This window comes from Lepidochelys kempii, chromosome 22 (assembly GCF_965140265.1).
Source record: "Lepidochelys kempii isolate rLepKem1 chromosome 22, rLepKem1.hap2, whole genome shotgun sequence".
NCBI classification, from domain to species: domain Eukaryota; kingdom Metazoa; phylum Chordata; order Testudines; family Cheloniidae; genus Lepidochelys; species Lepidochelys kempii.
Window position 1 is genome coordinate 7,385,989 of NC_133277.1, and position 15,871 is coordinate 7,401,859.

Sequence of the window (15,871 nt, forward strand, 5' to 3'; positions counted from 1 at the left end):
TTGGAGGGGGGGAGGGGGGATAAGGGCTGGGGTAGGGTGTTGGGTCATAGGACGCAGTTGTGGGGCAGGCTCTGAGCAGCGCTTACCTCAAGCAGCTCCCAGTCCTCGCTCTGGCTCCTTCCCAGAGGTGCAGCCAGGCAGCTCTGCACGCTGCCCTGCCAGCAGGCACCGCCCCTGCAGCTCCCACTGGCTGTGGTTCCCAGCCAACAGGAGCTGCGGGGGCGGTACTTGGGGCAGAGGCAGTGTGCGGAGCTCCCTGGCTGCCCCATGAGTAGGAGCTGTAGGGGGGACATGCTGCTGCTTCTGGGAGCCATGCGGAGTGGGACAAGACTCCGACCCTGCTCCCCGGCTGGAGCACCAGAGCAGGGCAACCGCCGGACCCCACTTCCCGGCAGGAGCTCGAGGGCTGGATTAAAACGTCTGGAGGGCTGGATGTGGCCCACAGGCTGTAGTCTGCCCACCCCTCTTCTAATCAGTTACTGATCGAAAAGAGGACTTTCCCTCTTATCTCTTGTGACATTGGCAGACCAGCCAACCTATGCAGGACCCATAACAACTTAACAGGAGGCATTACAATTGTACCAGGATAATTCACTTGTATGTGAATTTCTAAGAGATGTACTAGACCACAACAAGAAAAGGAGTACTTGTGGCACCTTGGAGACTAACCAATTTATTTGAGCGTAAGCTTTCGTGAGCTTTACGTGAGCTTTACGTGAGCTCACGAAAGCTTACGCTCAAATAAATTGGTTAGTCTCCAAGGTGCCACAAGTACTCCTTTTCTTTTTGCGAATACAGACTAACACGGCTGTTACTCTTAGACCACAACAATCATTAACTCATTCATAACAGACATCAAGGGTAGATGCTAAGTGTATTTGCCTGTGTTTATCTATATTTTGTTAGAAGTTTATCAGTGTAATCAAATTAGCTTTTAGTTTCTAAGTCTGTTTTCATGTCTTAAATTGTCTTACGTTATGTATGTGACTGTGTTCAGTTAACCTTAAGATCAAAGATGTGAGATACTGCAGGAAGTTGATATTACCTACATTGTCTGCAGCTTATCTATCTCTGTTATAATGGAAGACTGGCTAATTTCATTATGTAAATGAGTGTAACTAGTTTACCTGTGTATGCATAGGAAATAAAAGATTAACTTCAAAACAAAGGTGCCACAAGGACTCCGAGTTGTTTTTTCAGAACAAAGGTTCACAAACTATCTGCACTGCCTACTCTTCCTAGGAGAAAAGCACTGAGGAGGCTTGGCAGCCTGCTGGAGAGCTATAAAAGTGAAACCTTGGGCCTGATCCTGCATCTCTAGTCTGCCAAACTTTAAACAGGGAAAGTTTAAGCTTTGGGACTGAGATCTTCCAAGTAGCTATGTGGAATACCCTGGAAAATCCATGGAAAAACTAACAGACTTTACATCTAAGATGCCTTTAGATTCTGACCTATTGGGATAATTCCAAAGGGACTTTTGCAAGCCAGGAGATATAACATCACTGCTACAATTCTGATCTATGAACACTGAAAATCACTAGTATGTATATGATTCTTTAACAACTCCAGTAACTCTTCTTTTCTTTTATTAATAAACCTTTAGTTAGTTTACTAAGGATTGGCTGATAGTGTGATATTTGGGTAAGTGTCCTGGGGTAAGTGTCTGATCCTTTGGGATTAGTAAGAACCTCACATATGATGAATTAGGTTTTCAAGAACTCTTCACTCTATTAACCTGTTTGTCTGGAAATTGTTATAACCAAGGGCTGAAATGCCTAAAGAGGACTGTGTTTGGCTTCTGGTTAACCACTGTGGTACTGCAGAAGCCCTTTTGTTACTGGCTTGGTAATCAAATTACAGAAAACCCTCCACCAGTTTGGCAGGATTGTCTGCCCTATTTCTTCCAGTCTGCCCTGAATGTTGCATTCTCAGTGTGGCCCAACCAGGCACCCAGTTTACTTTGGTGAGGGACCTTGTCAAAGGCTTTCTGGAAGTACAAGTACACTACATCAACTGGATCACCCTTGTCCACATGCTTGACCAGAGTAATCCAGTTGATAAAAATGGCATTTTCTATTATTTGTGCTTACCTGAAAATGTCCTTTCTTTGAGCAGAAAGGTCCACAGATCTATTACTGTGGCTGCTGCAGCCTGCTCTCAGCTTAGGGGCAGAACCAGACCTGTCTATCACTGCCACCTGAAGTTCCCTCCAGTTGAGGCAACTTCCACAACCAGGATAATTTCCCCCCTAATGGAACAGAACCAAATAGCTGGATGTCAATTTCCATCCCTATTCTGGAAAATCCACTGGTCTCTAGGGTGGGCTGAATCTGTGGATCTTAAAACTCAAAAAAGGAAATTTTCAGGTAAGCAGATATATTTTCCTATACTTCGTCATTTGAAGGTTAACAAATCCGTTACAAGGGGATTTCCACAGCAGTGGACAAACTAGGATCATCCATTAAATATGGACATCCAATTTAATGCTCCTTCCCCTGAACACTAAGACATGGAAGAATACTTCTGCTAAAAAAACAGTATTGACTAAAGATTGGATTCACCAGTATGCAGAATTTTTGTGAATTTATGTATCTATGGTCATTTGGCTGCCTAGCAGATCTCAATATAGGAGATAGGACTTCTCTGCCCTGAGACTGTCAGTGCTCCTGAAGTTAGACTTGATGCTCAAGAGAAGGAAGAGTATTTCTTGAATTTACTTTAGGAATGAATCGTATGACACAGTTGAGAGGACGACACTTGTTTGAATGAAATACAATAGTGGGTCTCATCTGAGAAAGCTAACTTCATAACTCATCTGACTGGAGATTACGGATATTGGAAGCTTTACTTTAACGGATAGCAAGTATAATGACACCTCCTACAGGGGCTCAATCTGGGTAACACTGTAAGGAGCAGAATGAGGTTCCAAAGTCATGCTCTACGGCCTCAGAGCTAGAATAATAGTTGTTGCCTTAAGAAAGTATTTAATGCTGGGATTTGTACAAAATTCCCTTTTCCTGAACATGTTGATAACATTATACTAGAAACATGACCTTTTTACTTGGACACTTATTCACTGACACTAAGGCCCTCCTATAGGAATTCCAGACCGTATTTTACTTGTTTAACATTGTAGTTAAATTACAGACTTTGCATCAACCAGCAGAATAAATTCTATTTGTTGAATGATTTTTAGGGTCCATGAGAGTGAATTCACTTCATTCATGTATCCATTTTAAACCTGTCTGGATTGGGTTTTTTTTCCCCCCCTCAGAGGAAGTCTACTATTGCAAAAACCACACACTGGAAGGCTCAATGCTAGGTTAATGAGGCCTGACAGGCAGAAAGACAACAGTTTCATTGCCACTCACTCCTTCCTATTTTTTGTATGGTTTTGGGGAGCAGTGGAAAAGCACACAGTAGAGGCATTGCTCAGCTTTGTAAGTCGCTTCTGATCTCACACGCCAGTCCCGACCCATGGAAAGGCCACAGGGTGCTTTATTGTTGTTTCCAGATGCAAACAGGTGACTCACCAGCCCACCACACTAACTTACAATGAGTAAGAACATTTTTTGGTCCAGGGTCCACTTTAATCAAACTTCTGCCATGTAAGCCTTGGTGTTCATCTCCCCTTTGATAGACAGTGCACACAGGGATAGGCAACTTTGCTCTGACCAGGAGAAGCCGATTTTTCTATGTGATTGATATGATCATGTTTCCCATGTTTATTTATAAAAAACCCTATCAGACACTTTGACTGTCACAACCCAAAACAAGTCTGTGACCCATGGAAGGAACAGTGTTCTGAGGCCTCAATGAATCATTGTGTCCCAGATCGTAGGTGCTGTGCTCTGCTTTTTCTGGTACCCATTCCCTGGAATGAACTGGGACCTGAATGAGCCCTCTCCATTACCCCCCAGCTAGCATCTACTGAAGATTGCTCTGCCTGGTTTGCTAATGGGTGGATCCCTTCAAAAAAATCTGATTTAGTACACTCATCGGAGAGAGTGGAGACTATCCAATGAGACCTTGATTTCTGCCAATGGATGTGATGCAGAGGGGGATAATTACTGGATGTTTCTCATGAACTCTCGATCACTGAAGCATGTCTGTGTATAAGAACAGCATGCCCAATAGAGCTGTATTTTTGTTTCTGTGATACTGCATGCCCTTCCTTTGTTCTTCATCTTCTGCTAAAAATAGTCTGAGGTGAAACCTTGCATCTGATCGTATTTATTCTCATCCCAATCCTATGATGGACTTCCCCGGCACCATATAACATGTATCCAAGATATCCTAGAAAACATATCCCTGTCTTTTTTGCAGCTGACTCTGTTCAGAGCCCTGATCAGAAAAATTGTCTAGGAAGAGAAGTGAATTTGCTTCTTCCTTAAAGTCAATATTAATACTGGCATGATCCTGGAAGAGACCCTGATTTGACCACTTGTCAAATCAAATGGTAATACAAATTGAGAAAATAAAAAGCTGCCATCTGCATGTAAGAGGGAAGAATGGTCTATGGGATGGAGAAATGGGAAAGATAAGCATTTTTAAGGAACTTAGGCCCTGGTCTGTTTGTTCCTGACTGCTTGAGGCTAGAAAATAGGATGGGGAAAGGGTTGTACTGCTCTGATCTGAATTAGACTTTGGATGGTTTCATTCACATCCTGGCATTTCCATAGGTTGCTTGAGATTCAGAATGGACAAAGCTGTTCATGAGATTCTTGCCTTAGAATTCTTGCCTTAGATTCTTGCCTCCTGTGGACCATGTCCAGTGACCTCATTTTAACTGAAGTGGTTGGTAGCCATTCACTTCCAAACCAAAGGACCCAGAAACCAAACAGATCTAAATCCAGATAGGCCTGGTTTGGGAGTCCTGCATATAGATCTGAGTCAACTGAGGGAAGCGACTGACCTTGCCTTAGTTGCCTGCTCTTGTTCTAGCTACCACTTGCAGTATTTTCTCCTGCTGTACTTCAGGGACTACTTCAATTTGTTTTGACCCATAACGAAGGCTAAGATTTTGTCAAACATATTTTTAGTAAAAATCACAGACAGGTCCTGGGCAATAAAGAAAAATTCAAAGAGGCCCATGACCTATCCATGACTTTTACTAAAAATATGCATGACAAAATGGGGAGCTGAGGGTTCCCACACCACCCCTAGGGACCTGGCTGGGAGCGGCAAGGCACCCCCTTGGCCCCTGGCTCCCAACTGCAGGGCATCCCGCCAGTCCGAAGCTCCCGGGGCACCCCGGCCAGCCGCGGTGGGTCTGAGCTCCCCTGCCCAGGATGGCTGGGAGTTCAGGGCCCCGGAGTTCCCAGCTACCATGGGTGATGGGGTGGAGGGGGGGGGGGGTGGTGGATGGGGGGGAATACCCTGCAGCTCCCAGGTGCTGCAAGCTCAAGTCACGGAGGTTTCTGGAAGGCATTGAATCCTTTACTTCCGTGACAAAATCGTAGCCCTACCCATAACCTCTAGGTCAGTGGTTCTCAATCTGCGGTCCATGGGCTGCATGCAGCCTAATCAGCACACAGCTATGGCCCATGTGACATCCTCAGGGCCATACAGACATATATATTGTGTGGATGCAGCCCAAACAACACAAAAAAAGCTGCATATATGACCCACAATGGCAAATAAGTTGAGAACCACTGCTCTAGGTACATGCTGCACTTGATGGAGATGTCCAGAGGGAACAGTGCTGCTTTTGTTTATTTCCCCTTTGGAAATTTGTTCCTATAATCTTGCTTTGAGGAGAGACTGGGCTCAGATTGCTCCTACAACTATTTCAAGTGGCTAGCAATCTCTCTGTCCTGCGAGAGGCTGGGTTTGTTGCCTCTCCTTCCCCACACAGACCTGTCATAAAGTTCAAGAATGAACTCCCCAGAAATTCTACCCATCTCTAGCACAAGGGATCGACCTGGGCCTGATAGATCTGCATTTCTCCTGGAGGGCCCAGCCTGGAATATCAGCAGGGAACACTAGGCCTGTTATGGAGATGGCAGCAGCTTTGGTAGAGTCCATGCTTTGTCCACTGTCCTTTATCCATGGCCTGAGAGAATGTGAGGGGGAGAAGACGGCTGAACTCCGCAGTTGGAGGTATGGCTGCTGTAGCAGGCTGTATGGTGCACTGCCCTTTAGGTAATGCTCCACTCACAAAGCCAGTGGAGGGGGAGCGACTTGTTCCTGGAGCCAGTTTTTCCAACCTTGCTTGGCTACTTTCCTGCCTGGGGGAAGGGGTCTGAGATGACCCTGCCTGGAGTGCACTGGAGAAAGACTACATTCTGCCCACAGAATCAGACAAGCTCACCAAGGAGATACTTGAAGAGGGGGAGAAAGCAGGAGACCTTTTCTTTCGCCTCTGGCTTTTTTTGGCCTAGCTCACTCCCTGAAGTCTGCAGGAGCACCAGCTGCTGCAAATGCCTCAGAAGGCAAAGCAGAGCGGAGGGGACAATCTCCCTTAAAGGCAAATGCCACCCTGAGGTACCTGGTAATCAGACCATATTTTATTGAGTTAAAATAAGAAATCTGAAACAGGGTTTGGAATTTCCCCCAGAAAGCTCTGCAGCAAGGCAGGCTTGGGTGAGCCATCTGCTTGTCTCTGGGGAGGCAAATAAAACTGGAGGGCATTTCAGGAAGCAGAGCATTTTCTAGCTCCCAATGACTGACAGGTCAGTTTCTTCCTCATGCTGCAAGCTGGCTGAAGTACCCATCCTCATGGATCTGTGGACCTTAGCACAAGGAAGAAATGTAAAAACAAAATCACCCTTTCCCTCCCTTCCTTGCATTCTATACACTCACTTATTTAAATATTTGGAAGCTGTGAGCAATTCCTATTACATCAGGTATAATGGGAAAAATCTAAACTAAAATAAACATTTTTGGACGTTTTGTAACATACATAAAAAAGCTTCATTTTAAATAAGACATATTTTATAATTTTCAAAAAATTAACAAAAGCACAGAAAACATTCCAATCAACCCAGATCAAGAAACAAGAACTGTTCATTATAATTAATGTTATAACCTCCAAGCACCACATTCTATAAGCAACTGATCTGCTTCTGACATTCTGCAAATGGACTGGAATGCGCATTCAGCTATGCAAAACTAAATCCTGACAAATATGAACACTAAAACATTGAGTTTGTCCCAAGAATGCCCCGTTTGTAGAGATGGACAAGCCATTTGAACAGACAGATTCTCATTAGACTTTACAAACATTATATATTTCGGTACTAGTAATTTGCCTCATCTTAATTTAACAGTAGCTAATAAACTAGACTAAACATTTAACCCAGTCTACTACATATCCATATTATGGAAATTTACAATCTAATAACGTTCAACAGAAGAAAGACTACTACAGAAATCAGTTGTGAGAACAGTTCAAACACATAAAACATTCATGTGTCTACTTCAAGTCATGTATCATAGGACCTGCTTTTGAAACAAGGAGGCTATTTAATCGTATTAAACAATTAACTCAGGATGAAGATATTTTACCAGAAAAAATATTTTATCAATCAATAGGATTTTTGCATGGAGAACCTACTTAGATTAGAATACAAAGACTAGCCCAACAGAAGACCAGCACACGCATAGTCAACTAAGTGTTTCAAGATGCAAGTCTGTCTAAAACTTGATTCTGAGTTTCAAGAATCTATCAATAAAGGAATTTCCAACTTAGGTTTAAACTAATGATCCCTATGGAAAAAACCCACTGAGCAAAGTTTTTGTATCCATATCTGCTAACCAAGTGTGTTTAGAGCTTTGTTCAGTAACAGAAGCTCTACTGAGTGATGGAAGTAGAACACAAAGTTCTTATGCTTATTTCAGATAGGAAAAATTCCTGTTGCTCCCAGGAGCCTGGAGTAAGTTCAAGCTATATTTGAGGTATAGTGTTTCTAGAATGAGCCTAGGGCATAATGGATAATGCAATCTGTAGGAGGAAGCCTTTAGATTTTTATTTATTTATTTATTTATTTTTTAACCGAAGGTGACTAAGAGAGTTACAGGCTTTATTGTACTCCGAACATATGAGGAATCAGCATCCACCCCATTTCTAAAGCGTCTATTCTAAATGCTGCACAATGAATTAAAAATAGTGGGCTGCCCAGGAAGCCAGTTTACTGTCCTCCAGACAAAATCAGAGCCCCTTATATATACACATACAGGCACTGAGAAAGAGAGGGAGCGTGTAAGAGCACAAGCGTCGTTTTTTTTAAACTATGATTTGTCTATTCCTCAGAGAGAGGAGTAGGAGCGCAGCTAAAGATTTTTCTGTTGACTGTGTACTACTAAGCTGAGCAGATCTGAATGCTGGTAATGATAAAGTCTGTTACAGAGTGAGAATAAAGTTTTGGGGTACATAAACAGCTCTTCCCACTACATTAGAGTTAAGAGTGAGCTTCCTGGGACTTGGAAACTCTGCCTTAAATATTTAGCCAATTTATGGGGTAGGGCCTGTAACCTGAATTTGAACTTATAAATCATTTGGTTTAGAAAATCCAAAGTCCCGGAGCGCAGAATTCTGTTCTTAATAAATGCACACAGCTCGCAATTTTTTCAGTACTGTGTAAACAGTACACAAATCCTGCCGGATTTTACTGATGGTTCTTCCAATCTGTGTTTGGGAATTTTTCGAGCATGGGCTTAAAATGGGGCATAAATTCCTTTCTCCTTTACATGTAAGTGGCCTCTCAGTGTGAAATTTCATAACATGTTAGTTTTATGCCCTTTGAATTTTCTGTTCAGTTTTTGATTCATTTCTTTTCGTATATTTTTTAATAGAAGGTGCCTGAATTTGATCCATGGCTGAAATCAAACTGTGGCAGTTTGGTTTTTTTGTTGTTGACTCGTATCTTTTTAAAAACTGGGATAGAGATGAACTTGGGAGTAGATCTGGTGCAACAGGTAGTTTTAAAAAGGGTATTTAGGGTTATTTTAACTATTAGTCATAACTATAAGAACTATGTTATTATTATAACTACGTTTACACACCGAAGTGTGTAAAATCTTCTCAATCATACACCAAATCTTTTGCCAGCAGTTACATTCTTCTTTCACATGTAACCCTACAATGGAGAAAGTTTTACGTATCAGCTGCCAACAGAGATTTTGTGCACTAGAAAAGTGCAGCTGCTGGCTGATGACGGCTTCTCTATCAGACACTGCAACTGTGTCAGAGCTCCTGGAACAGCCAGCATAGGGTCCATACCTCTTGCTCAAGACCAACTCCCTTGATCAAACATTTAAACATTAGGAAATTAATACACTAAAAGCTTCACTGGGAAACAGTGTGGCTCCATACATACCACACGTGACAAAAACTACAAAAGCTAGGAAATAAAAAGTTAAACTACCCAACAGCGCATACCCCATACCCCGCCCACGAGCACATACCTTCCTTTCATCACAACTACCATACACTTCAGTCCATGCCCCCATAACTTTAACTCTATATACCTAGGTATGCCAGCCTTCCATCACCCACTTTAACATACTACCTGCTCCCAGCACAGCAAACTACTATGTTAAACATCTACACCTAATAGTGATTAAACAGGGTGTTTTGGTAAAGGTATATTAAGAACAACAGATTGAGGGAACAGAGTTACGGTTGTGGTATGTGTGATGTACAGTAGTTGTAACAGCTGCATGTCTTTCTCTAGGTGGAGGAGGAGAAGATATGTACTGTTATGTGGATTAATTTTTCATTCCCTTGTTTTTGTGTCAGATATACAATGTATGCAACAATCTTAATTGTTTCACAATGAAGTCTGTGTATAAATACAGAACAGTGGGAATACACAGCACAGAAATAAGCATCTCTTTCCTCTTCAGTTTCAGTTGGAAACTTCACAAAAGGAAACAGTGCAACTGCTAAGCAAAACATGGACTTTCACCACCTCTGCTCTCCTAAAGTATTTGATCCTTCAGGCACTGATCGTACTTTGTTCAACACAAAGTATATGTATGAGCAGCTAACCTTTCTCCGAGCAGGGCTGGGGCAATTATAGCATACCACTCACTCACTACAGAACAGTTTGCACACTATGTTGGTACATACCGATCATCATCATCTGCATGAGCATTAGTGCCAGAGGTACTTTGGAGAGTGGGTAATCCCTCAGTAACCCCTTCATCTATTGAACCTGGGGAAGAAAAAAGGAACATCAATTTGCAATTTAATGCAAGTAAAAAGTGCTCAAAAAGTGGGAAACTACATGTGGGCTCGCAAGATCAGATGCAACACAAACCGTAAAAATAAGAACACTGAATTCTATATTGATTTTATCCTTCACAATATTGCCAACTAATAAAACCTAGTGCAAAAAAGGTTCATTTGCTGCTAGAGTTTTTATTTTGTGTACTTATCTTTCTGATGGGGCTGATGTCACAGAGTTATGAAAATATCTTCTCAAACATAACAAGTGTTGCTACCAGACTAATATATTTATAAAGGCTCTCTGGCTTGTCTTTCTCCAGTATTATAAAGTGCTTTTACACACTGTTTAAGTGATACTATATATAACAAACCGCAAAGGAGCAATTCTTGCAATTGCCCAAGTAGCGAATGAGAGCTCTTTACAATATAAGAAAAACAGGCAGGGGAGCTTTTATAAATGCATTATAAAACACTGAGATAAATACATGTAATTTTAAAAGGGTAATGTGTGTGTTCAGGAAACAGAACATTGTGTTTTAACACACCTCCTTGCCCCCAACAGTTACTGCTATACTGGATCATCCCTAATGTTGTGATCGTGTGCAAGGCAATACCTCTTTAGGAAATAAAGGAGGCTTAGAGTGTGGCCTGGGCTGCAACTGTGCTTTATCATACCTTTGGTACAGTGCAAACCTTCTAAAACAAGGAATTTGCACTTCTTTAGAATACAGAAAAACAGGAATATAATCTATAATCTATGGTATAATAATGCTGTGCAAACAACGCTAAATGTAAGTTCAAATACACTGATACCTTAAGGGCCCTTTATGCCAAATGGCAAATGGAACACAACACACAGTTGTCAAAATATTTAGCCAAACAGTTTGGGTAAGGTATCATATAAAAAGAGGTGACATGCTGGTCATATTGTGTGATCTATGTACAGGTTGTATATAAAGAGTTATGTGTATGGGCTGGAAATATGTTCTGGAGGCAAGCCTGGCTTAGACAAAGGAATGTGGATTTACCTCTCTGCAGAGAGATGTTTCTGGTGAACCTGTGTTCACTCTATTACCTGCAAGGCAAGGCAAGGCCTGGCAGTGTCTCGGAGTTTGCTGGTGAGGCAGACCGATTGGTGCAGCAGGGAACTGTCTCTTAATCTAAACTCCAGCAAAACTCTCTCTTGCTAAAGCAGAGGTTAAGAGTGGCTTAAAGCTCTAGGTGCTCTAAGGAAAGCATCACACATGCATCATTCAGGCCAACTTTTTTGTATCTGCAGCCATGAAGGTGCAGCAGCATGCTATACTGAACTATCCTCAAAGCTTACAGACATTTAATTTTAGACTTTAGAGCATTTGGTTAAAATGATGGTCACTAATGCAGTACACAAAAACAAGGCACAAACCCCAAATCCTCTTTTTGCGGTGTAAATATCGATAGGGAACATGCCCGCAGTGGCAACAGACCCAGAAGGGTAGAGATCAAAGGGTTAGCACTATAAGGTGACATTTTCAAAGCTGCTTCTCAGTCAATGTCATTTCACAGTTAAGGATTCTGGCTAGGTCAATCTTTGGCAAAAGGAACTCAGTCACACACATTATCAGGGGCTGATCACTAGCGTATGTTCAGTGCATTTGTTCAGTTCTAAGACTTTCTTAGAAAAGAACATTTAGGCCACTCACCGGAGTCCCTCTCTTTATGATCTAGTGCTAGTCTCATTCTTATATTTCCATTCGTCCCATTCTCCTATGGTTAAAGATTACTTTATGTTGGACACATTTTTATACACTGCTACTTTTGGAGTGGCTTAGAACAGATATCTAATGTACCTTTCCTCTGACATTTTCTATACAGATCACACTGAATCCTGATCAAAAGGAAGCAGCATAGTTAGTTGTCTTTCAGGCTGCTTGAATAAGAAATACAAGTGGGTAAAACTTTTCAGTATGATTTTTTTCTTGACCCTTAGTTTCATTGTCTTTTTTGGTATGTTGCAGTTTATATTTCTTTCTGATAGATACATATATATCTCAATATAGTCTCCTGCCACTTCACACAACTGATCACATGTCCTTGGCAATTTCTTTTCTAAGGTATTGCTACAATGTGTTAAGGACTAGGTCAAATTGCACGTTCAGTGAACCAGTATTTACTCACACTTTTGTGGCTACTACTCAAAGGGGATTCACAAAAACTGTGTCTGTAAATCTCCAGTAAGCAAAGCAGTTTAGATTGGGCATAAATGCTACCAATGTAGAATGCTATCATATGAGCTATAAAAAATAAAGACATACAAAAAAAAGCAATATACGAAGAGTGGAAGCATGTACTAATATGACAAAGTTCCTGCTTCTTTAGAGCAACTGATATAGTATAATTACAGTGACCAGATATTCCTCCTTGATAGGGTGAGTGAGATCAGCTACCACTCCCTCACGAAGGCACAGTGCTATATCCACCAGACAAAACTCTGAGGTAGAGTTAGTACAAGGCTACATTTAAAGTTTTATTAAGTGAAACAGCATTTGGCATGATATTATTTGAATGAAGTTGACCAAACAGTTCTCAAATAAACCAGATTTACTGAAATAATCCTTCAATAAATAGGCTTTATAAATACAAAGGCAAATAGATAATCTGTACAAAATTCTGGCAACCGAACTAGAAATATTGCAAACTGTGTCCAGACTTACTAAAAGCCATTTTAAGAGTCTTTTCTATGCAAAGAGAAAACTGGATTGTTATAGTTATGTCCTCTAAATCAGTGGTTCCCAACCTTTACAAACTACTGTACTCCTTTAAAGAATCTGATTTATCTTGCGTACCACAAATTTCACCTCACTTAAAAACTACTTGCTTAGAAAATCAGACAAAAAATACAAAAATGTCACTGCACACTATTACTGAAAAATTGCTTACTTTCATTTTGTTTGTATGAAATTTTAGTTTGTACTGACTTCGCTAGTGCTTTTTATGTAGCCTGTTGTAAAACTAGGCAAATATCTAGATGAGTTGATGTACCCCCTGGAAGACCTCTTCATACTCCCAGGGGTACACATACCCCCGGTTGAGAACCACTGCACTAAATATTAGCTATTAATAGATAACAGCTCACTCGAGGAACCCAAAAATGGCTACAAATTGTCATTTGGGAAAAATGTTAGTCTCAGCATTTGGCAGAATAACAGCTGCAATTTGTGATTAAATCCCTTTGAAATGGAAAGATTCTATATATTATGACTGCACTGTTTTGTTTTTGTCTGGGATATTAATTTGACAGCTTTCCACCATTTATTCTGCAACTTATGTTCTTAACTCTTATAATAAAAGCTCTCTACTATCATTGTACCTACACTGATAAAAGGCTTGATTTTGGCTCAAAGATACAGTAAAGGGAGTTAAAGGTTACTGAAAGCACCAATCTTTCCAAAATGGTACTGTGAATGGACTGTGGCCAAACAATTTGGCACTATTAAGAAAATAATTATTAATAAACTGTTAAAATCACTGCATAGCATTTCATAAGTCAGAACAAAATACAGTTTCACCAATCTTCTGTGACCTAATTAAAAATTCAAGCAGACTTTCTTACATAAAATCACGAGTGCATGTATGTATACATATATAAAATAGTAGAAGTGGCTGTACCTATAGAGGAAGACTGTGGGCTGATCAGGAGATCTTCCTGAACTTGCTCACTTCCTGGAACTGTCTGCTGATCACTCAGAGAACTCTGGGATGCACTGACAGGCTGCGATACTTCTTCATGAACCTCCTCATCACTTAACCTTTCCACTTTGACACGCACATCTTCTTCAATCACAAGAGGTGAACTGGCCTTTGTGCTCTCACATGTCACATAATCAGTAATTCTTCTGGCTGCTTCAGATGGACCAGGCAGTTCTAAAGTCCTAGAATTCTCTACCTGTTTCACCTTCTCAGACTGAAGCCTTCGATCAATTCCAAAAGGAAAAGTCCAAGGAAAAGCTAAGGAAGAGTCTACTGGTTGATTTCTGGACTCTGCATAGGAAGCTGAAGGATTGAGCACTTGGGGGGAGTTCGTCTGTGTGTTACACTTAAGTGGACTTTCAGGAGACATGACTATGTAGCTTTTGCGCTTTCTTCGGGACTCTCGACAAACAGGAATGGCTCTTTCCACCACACTGCATTCGGAGGAAACCGGAGAAAGGCTGCCATCTCGAGATGTAAAGTTGCAGTTTGCACTGTTTTCTTGTCCTGCATCTAGCATCTTGTCTTGCTGGCTGTTGGGCGTATTCCATAAAATACTCGACTTCATGAATTCTGAGCATGTGCTAGCAACACTGAACATTTGCATGTAGCTGGCTGCAGCCAACACATCAATAATATTTTCTGTGTTGATAGACAGCGTGGCTGTGTAAGCATACTCCAGGAGGGGAATAAAGCCAGTCACTGTCACATGATGCAAATCTAATACACTCTTGCTGTCATCTTCTGCTTGGCCAACTAGCTTAGAGCGGAAGAAGTCACTGCAGGCTGCCAAGACCACCTTGTGTGCCCTGAAGATTTTGTCCTGTACGCGAATGGTGATGTCGCAGAAATGTCCATCATTGCGAAGCATGTTAAGTTTTCCAAGCATCTCCTGGCTGTGAGCAGGGGAATTATGAGTAAACGTTTTTACACCCATTTTTTCACTTTTTGCTGATGCTCTTTCACCATGCAACTGGTCACAAGTGTCCTAAAAAACAGACAAAAAACATTATCTTTTGTCATTTTTATAAAGATATTCTACACTACAAATTTCTACACTGAGAATTAAAGATTAGCGACTTCATATTTGCAGAGACTAATATGAAAGAGAATCTTCCTTTACACTAAAGTCCAGTACATTAGATCTTTTAGAATCCAGACTGTCCCATGGGCCAGGAAAAATTATGTGAGATTATATTAGATTTACTCAACGAGAATGCACTGAGTTATTAATATTTTGTAATAATGCAAACAAAATGTCAAAGTCAGATTATCTGAACTCAGCCAATAATATCACCTTTCACATCTCTGCTGTCACCTGCTCAAAGAAATAAATTGTGATCAGGGTAATTAACAGGGACACTTACCTGTTGAGATGGGAAATATGGTCTTTTAAATTAGTACGAATGCATCTTAAACCTGTATTTTTGTTTTCTGGAATCTGCTTAGTTATTAGTCTTCAGGGGCTTTGTGAAATGGTTCTGTAAACTGAAGACCCTGACATTAGTTTGGGCTGGGATGCAAATGCGTAGAATCAAACAAACTTCTCAGTGAAGGTTCTAAATAAAAAAGCTGTATGGAGTCCACTGTATGAATTTTCGGAAGACGGAGTTCAAGCTATCAAACATAGAACAGTTTTTGACAATAGCTAAGCTGTGCTGCTGGTAGCGAAGGCAGTGATTGCCTAAAGCTGTTTTCAATACATGATTTTGGACTAGGATGAGAGGTTGTTGAAAATTCCTCCAAAACCAAAATGCATTGTAAACCTCAGAGTACACTTCTGGCTTACCAAATCATATCTACAACGCTGGATTTTACATCTAAGGTAAAGCAAACACAGGGGATATAGCATCTTCCTTTGCATATCTATTGCTGAAACAATATAAACACAGGTTTCAGGGTAGCAGCCGTGTTAGTCTGTATTTGCAATAGATTTCCAGAACACTTCCAACTATTTTCTTAGGGACA

General features: G+C 41.1%; 1 protein-coding gene across 7 annotated transcripts in view; it reads right to left on the reverse strand.

Moving 5' to 3' along the window:
* The window catches only part of ZBTB44 (zinc finger and BTB domain containing 44), a 154,275-nt gene that overhangs the window by 111,186 nt on the left and 27,218 nt on the right, over positions 1–15,871 (reverse strand). For all 7 annotated transcript variants that reach the window (XR_012155950.1, XR_012155952.1, XR_012155953.1 and 4 more), the window contains 2 exons: positions 13,823–14,891; positions 10,076–10,160 (listed from right to left, as the gene is read on the reverse strand). Coding sequence is in view for 3 of the 7 variants with exons in the window: in XM_073321185.1 (XP_073177286.1) it covers positions 10,076–10,160; positions 13,823–14,840 (1,103 nt within the window). In the remaining 4 variants the exon portion in view is untranslated. The remainder of the gene's footprint in view (positions 1–10,075; positions 10,161–13,822; positions 14,892–15,871) is intronic.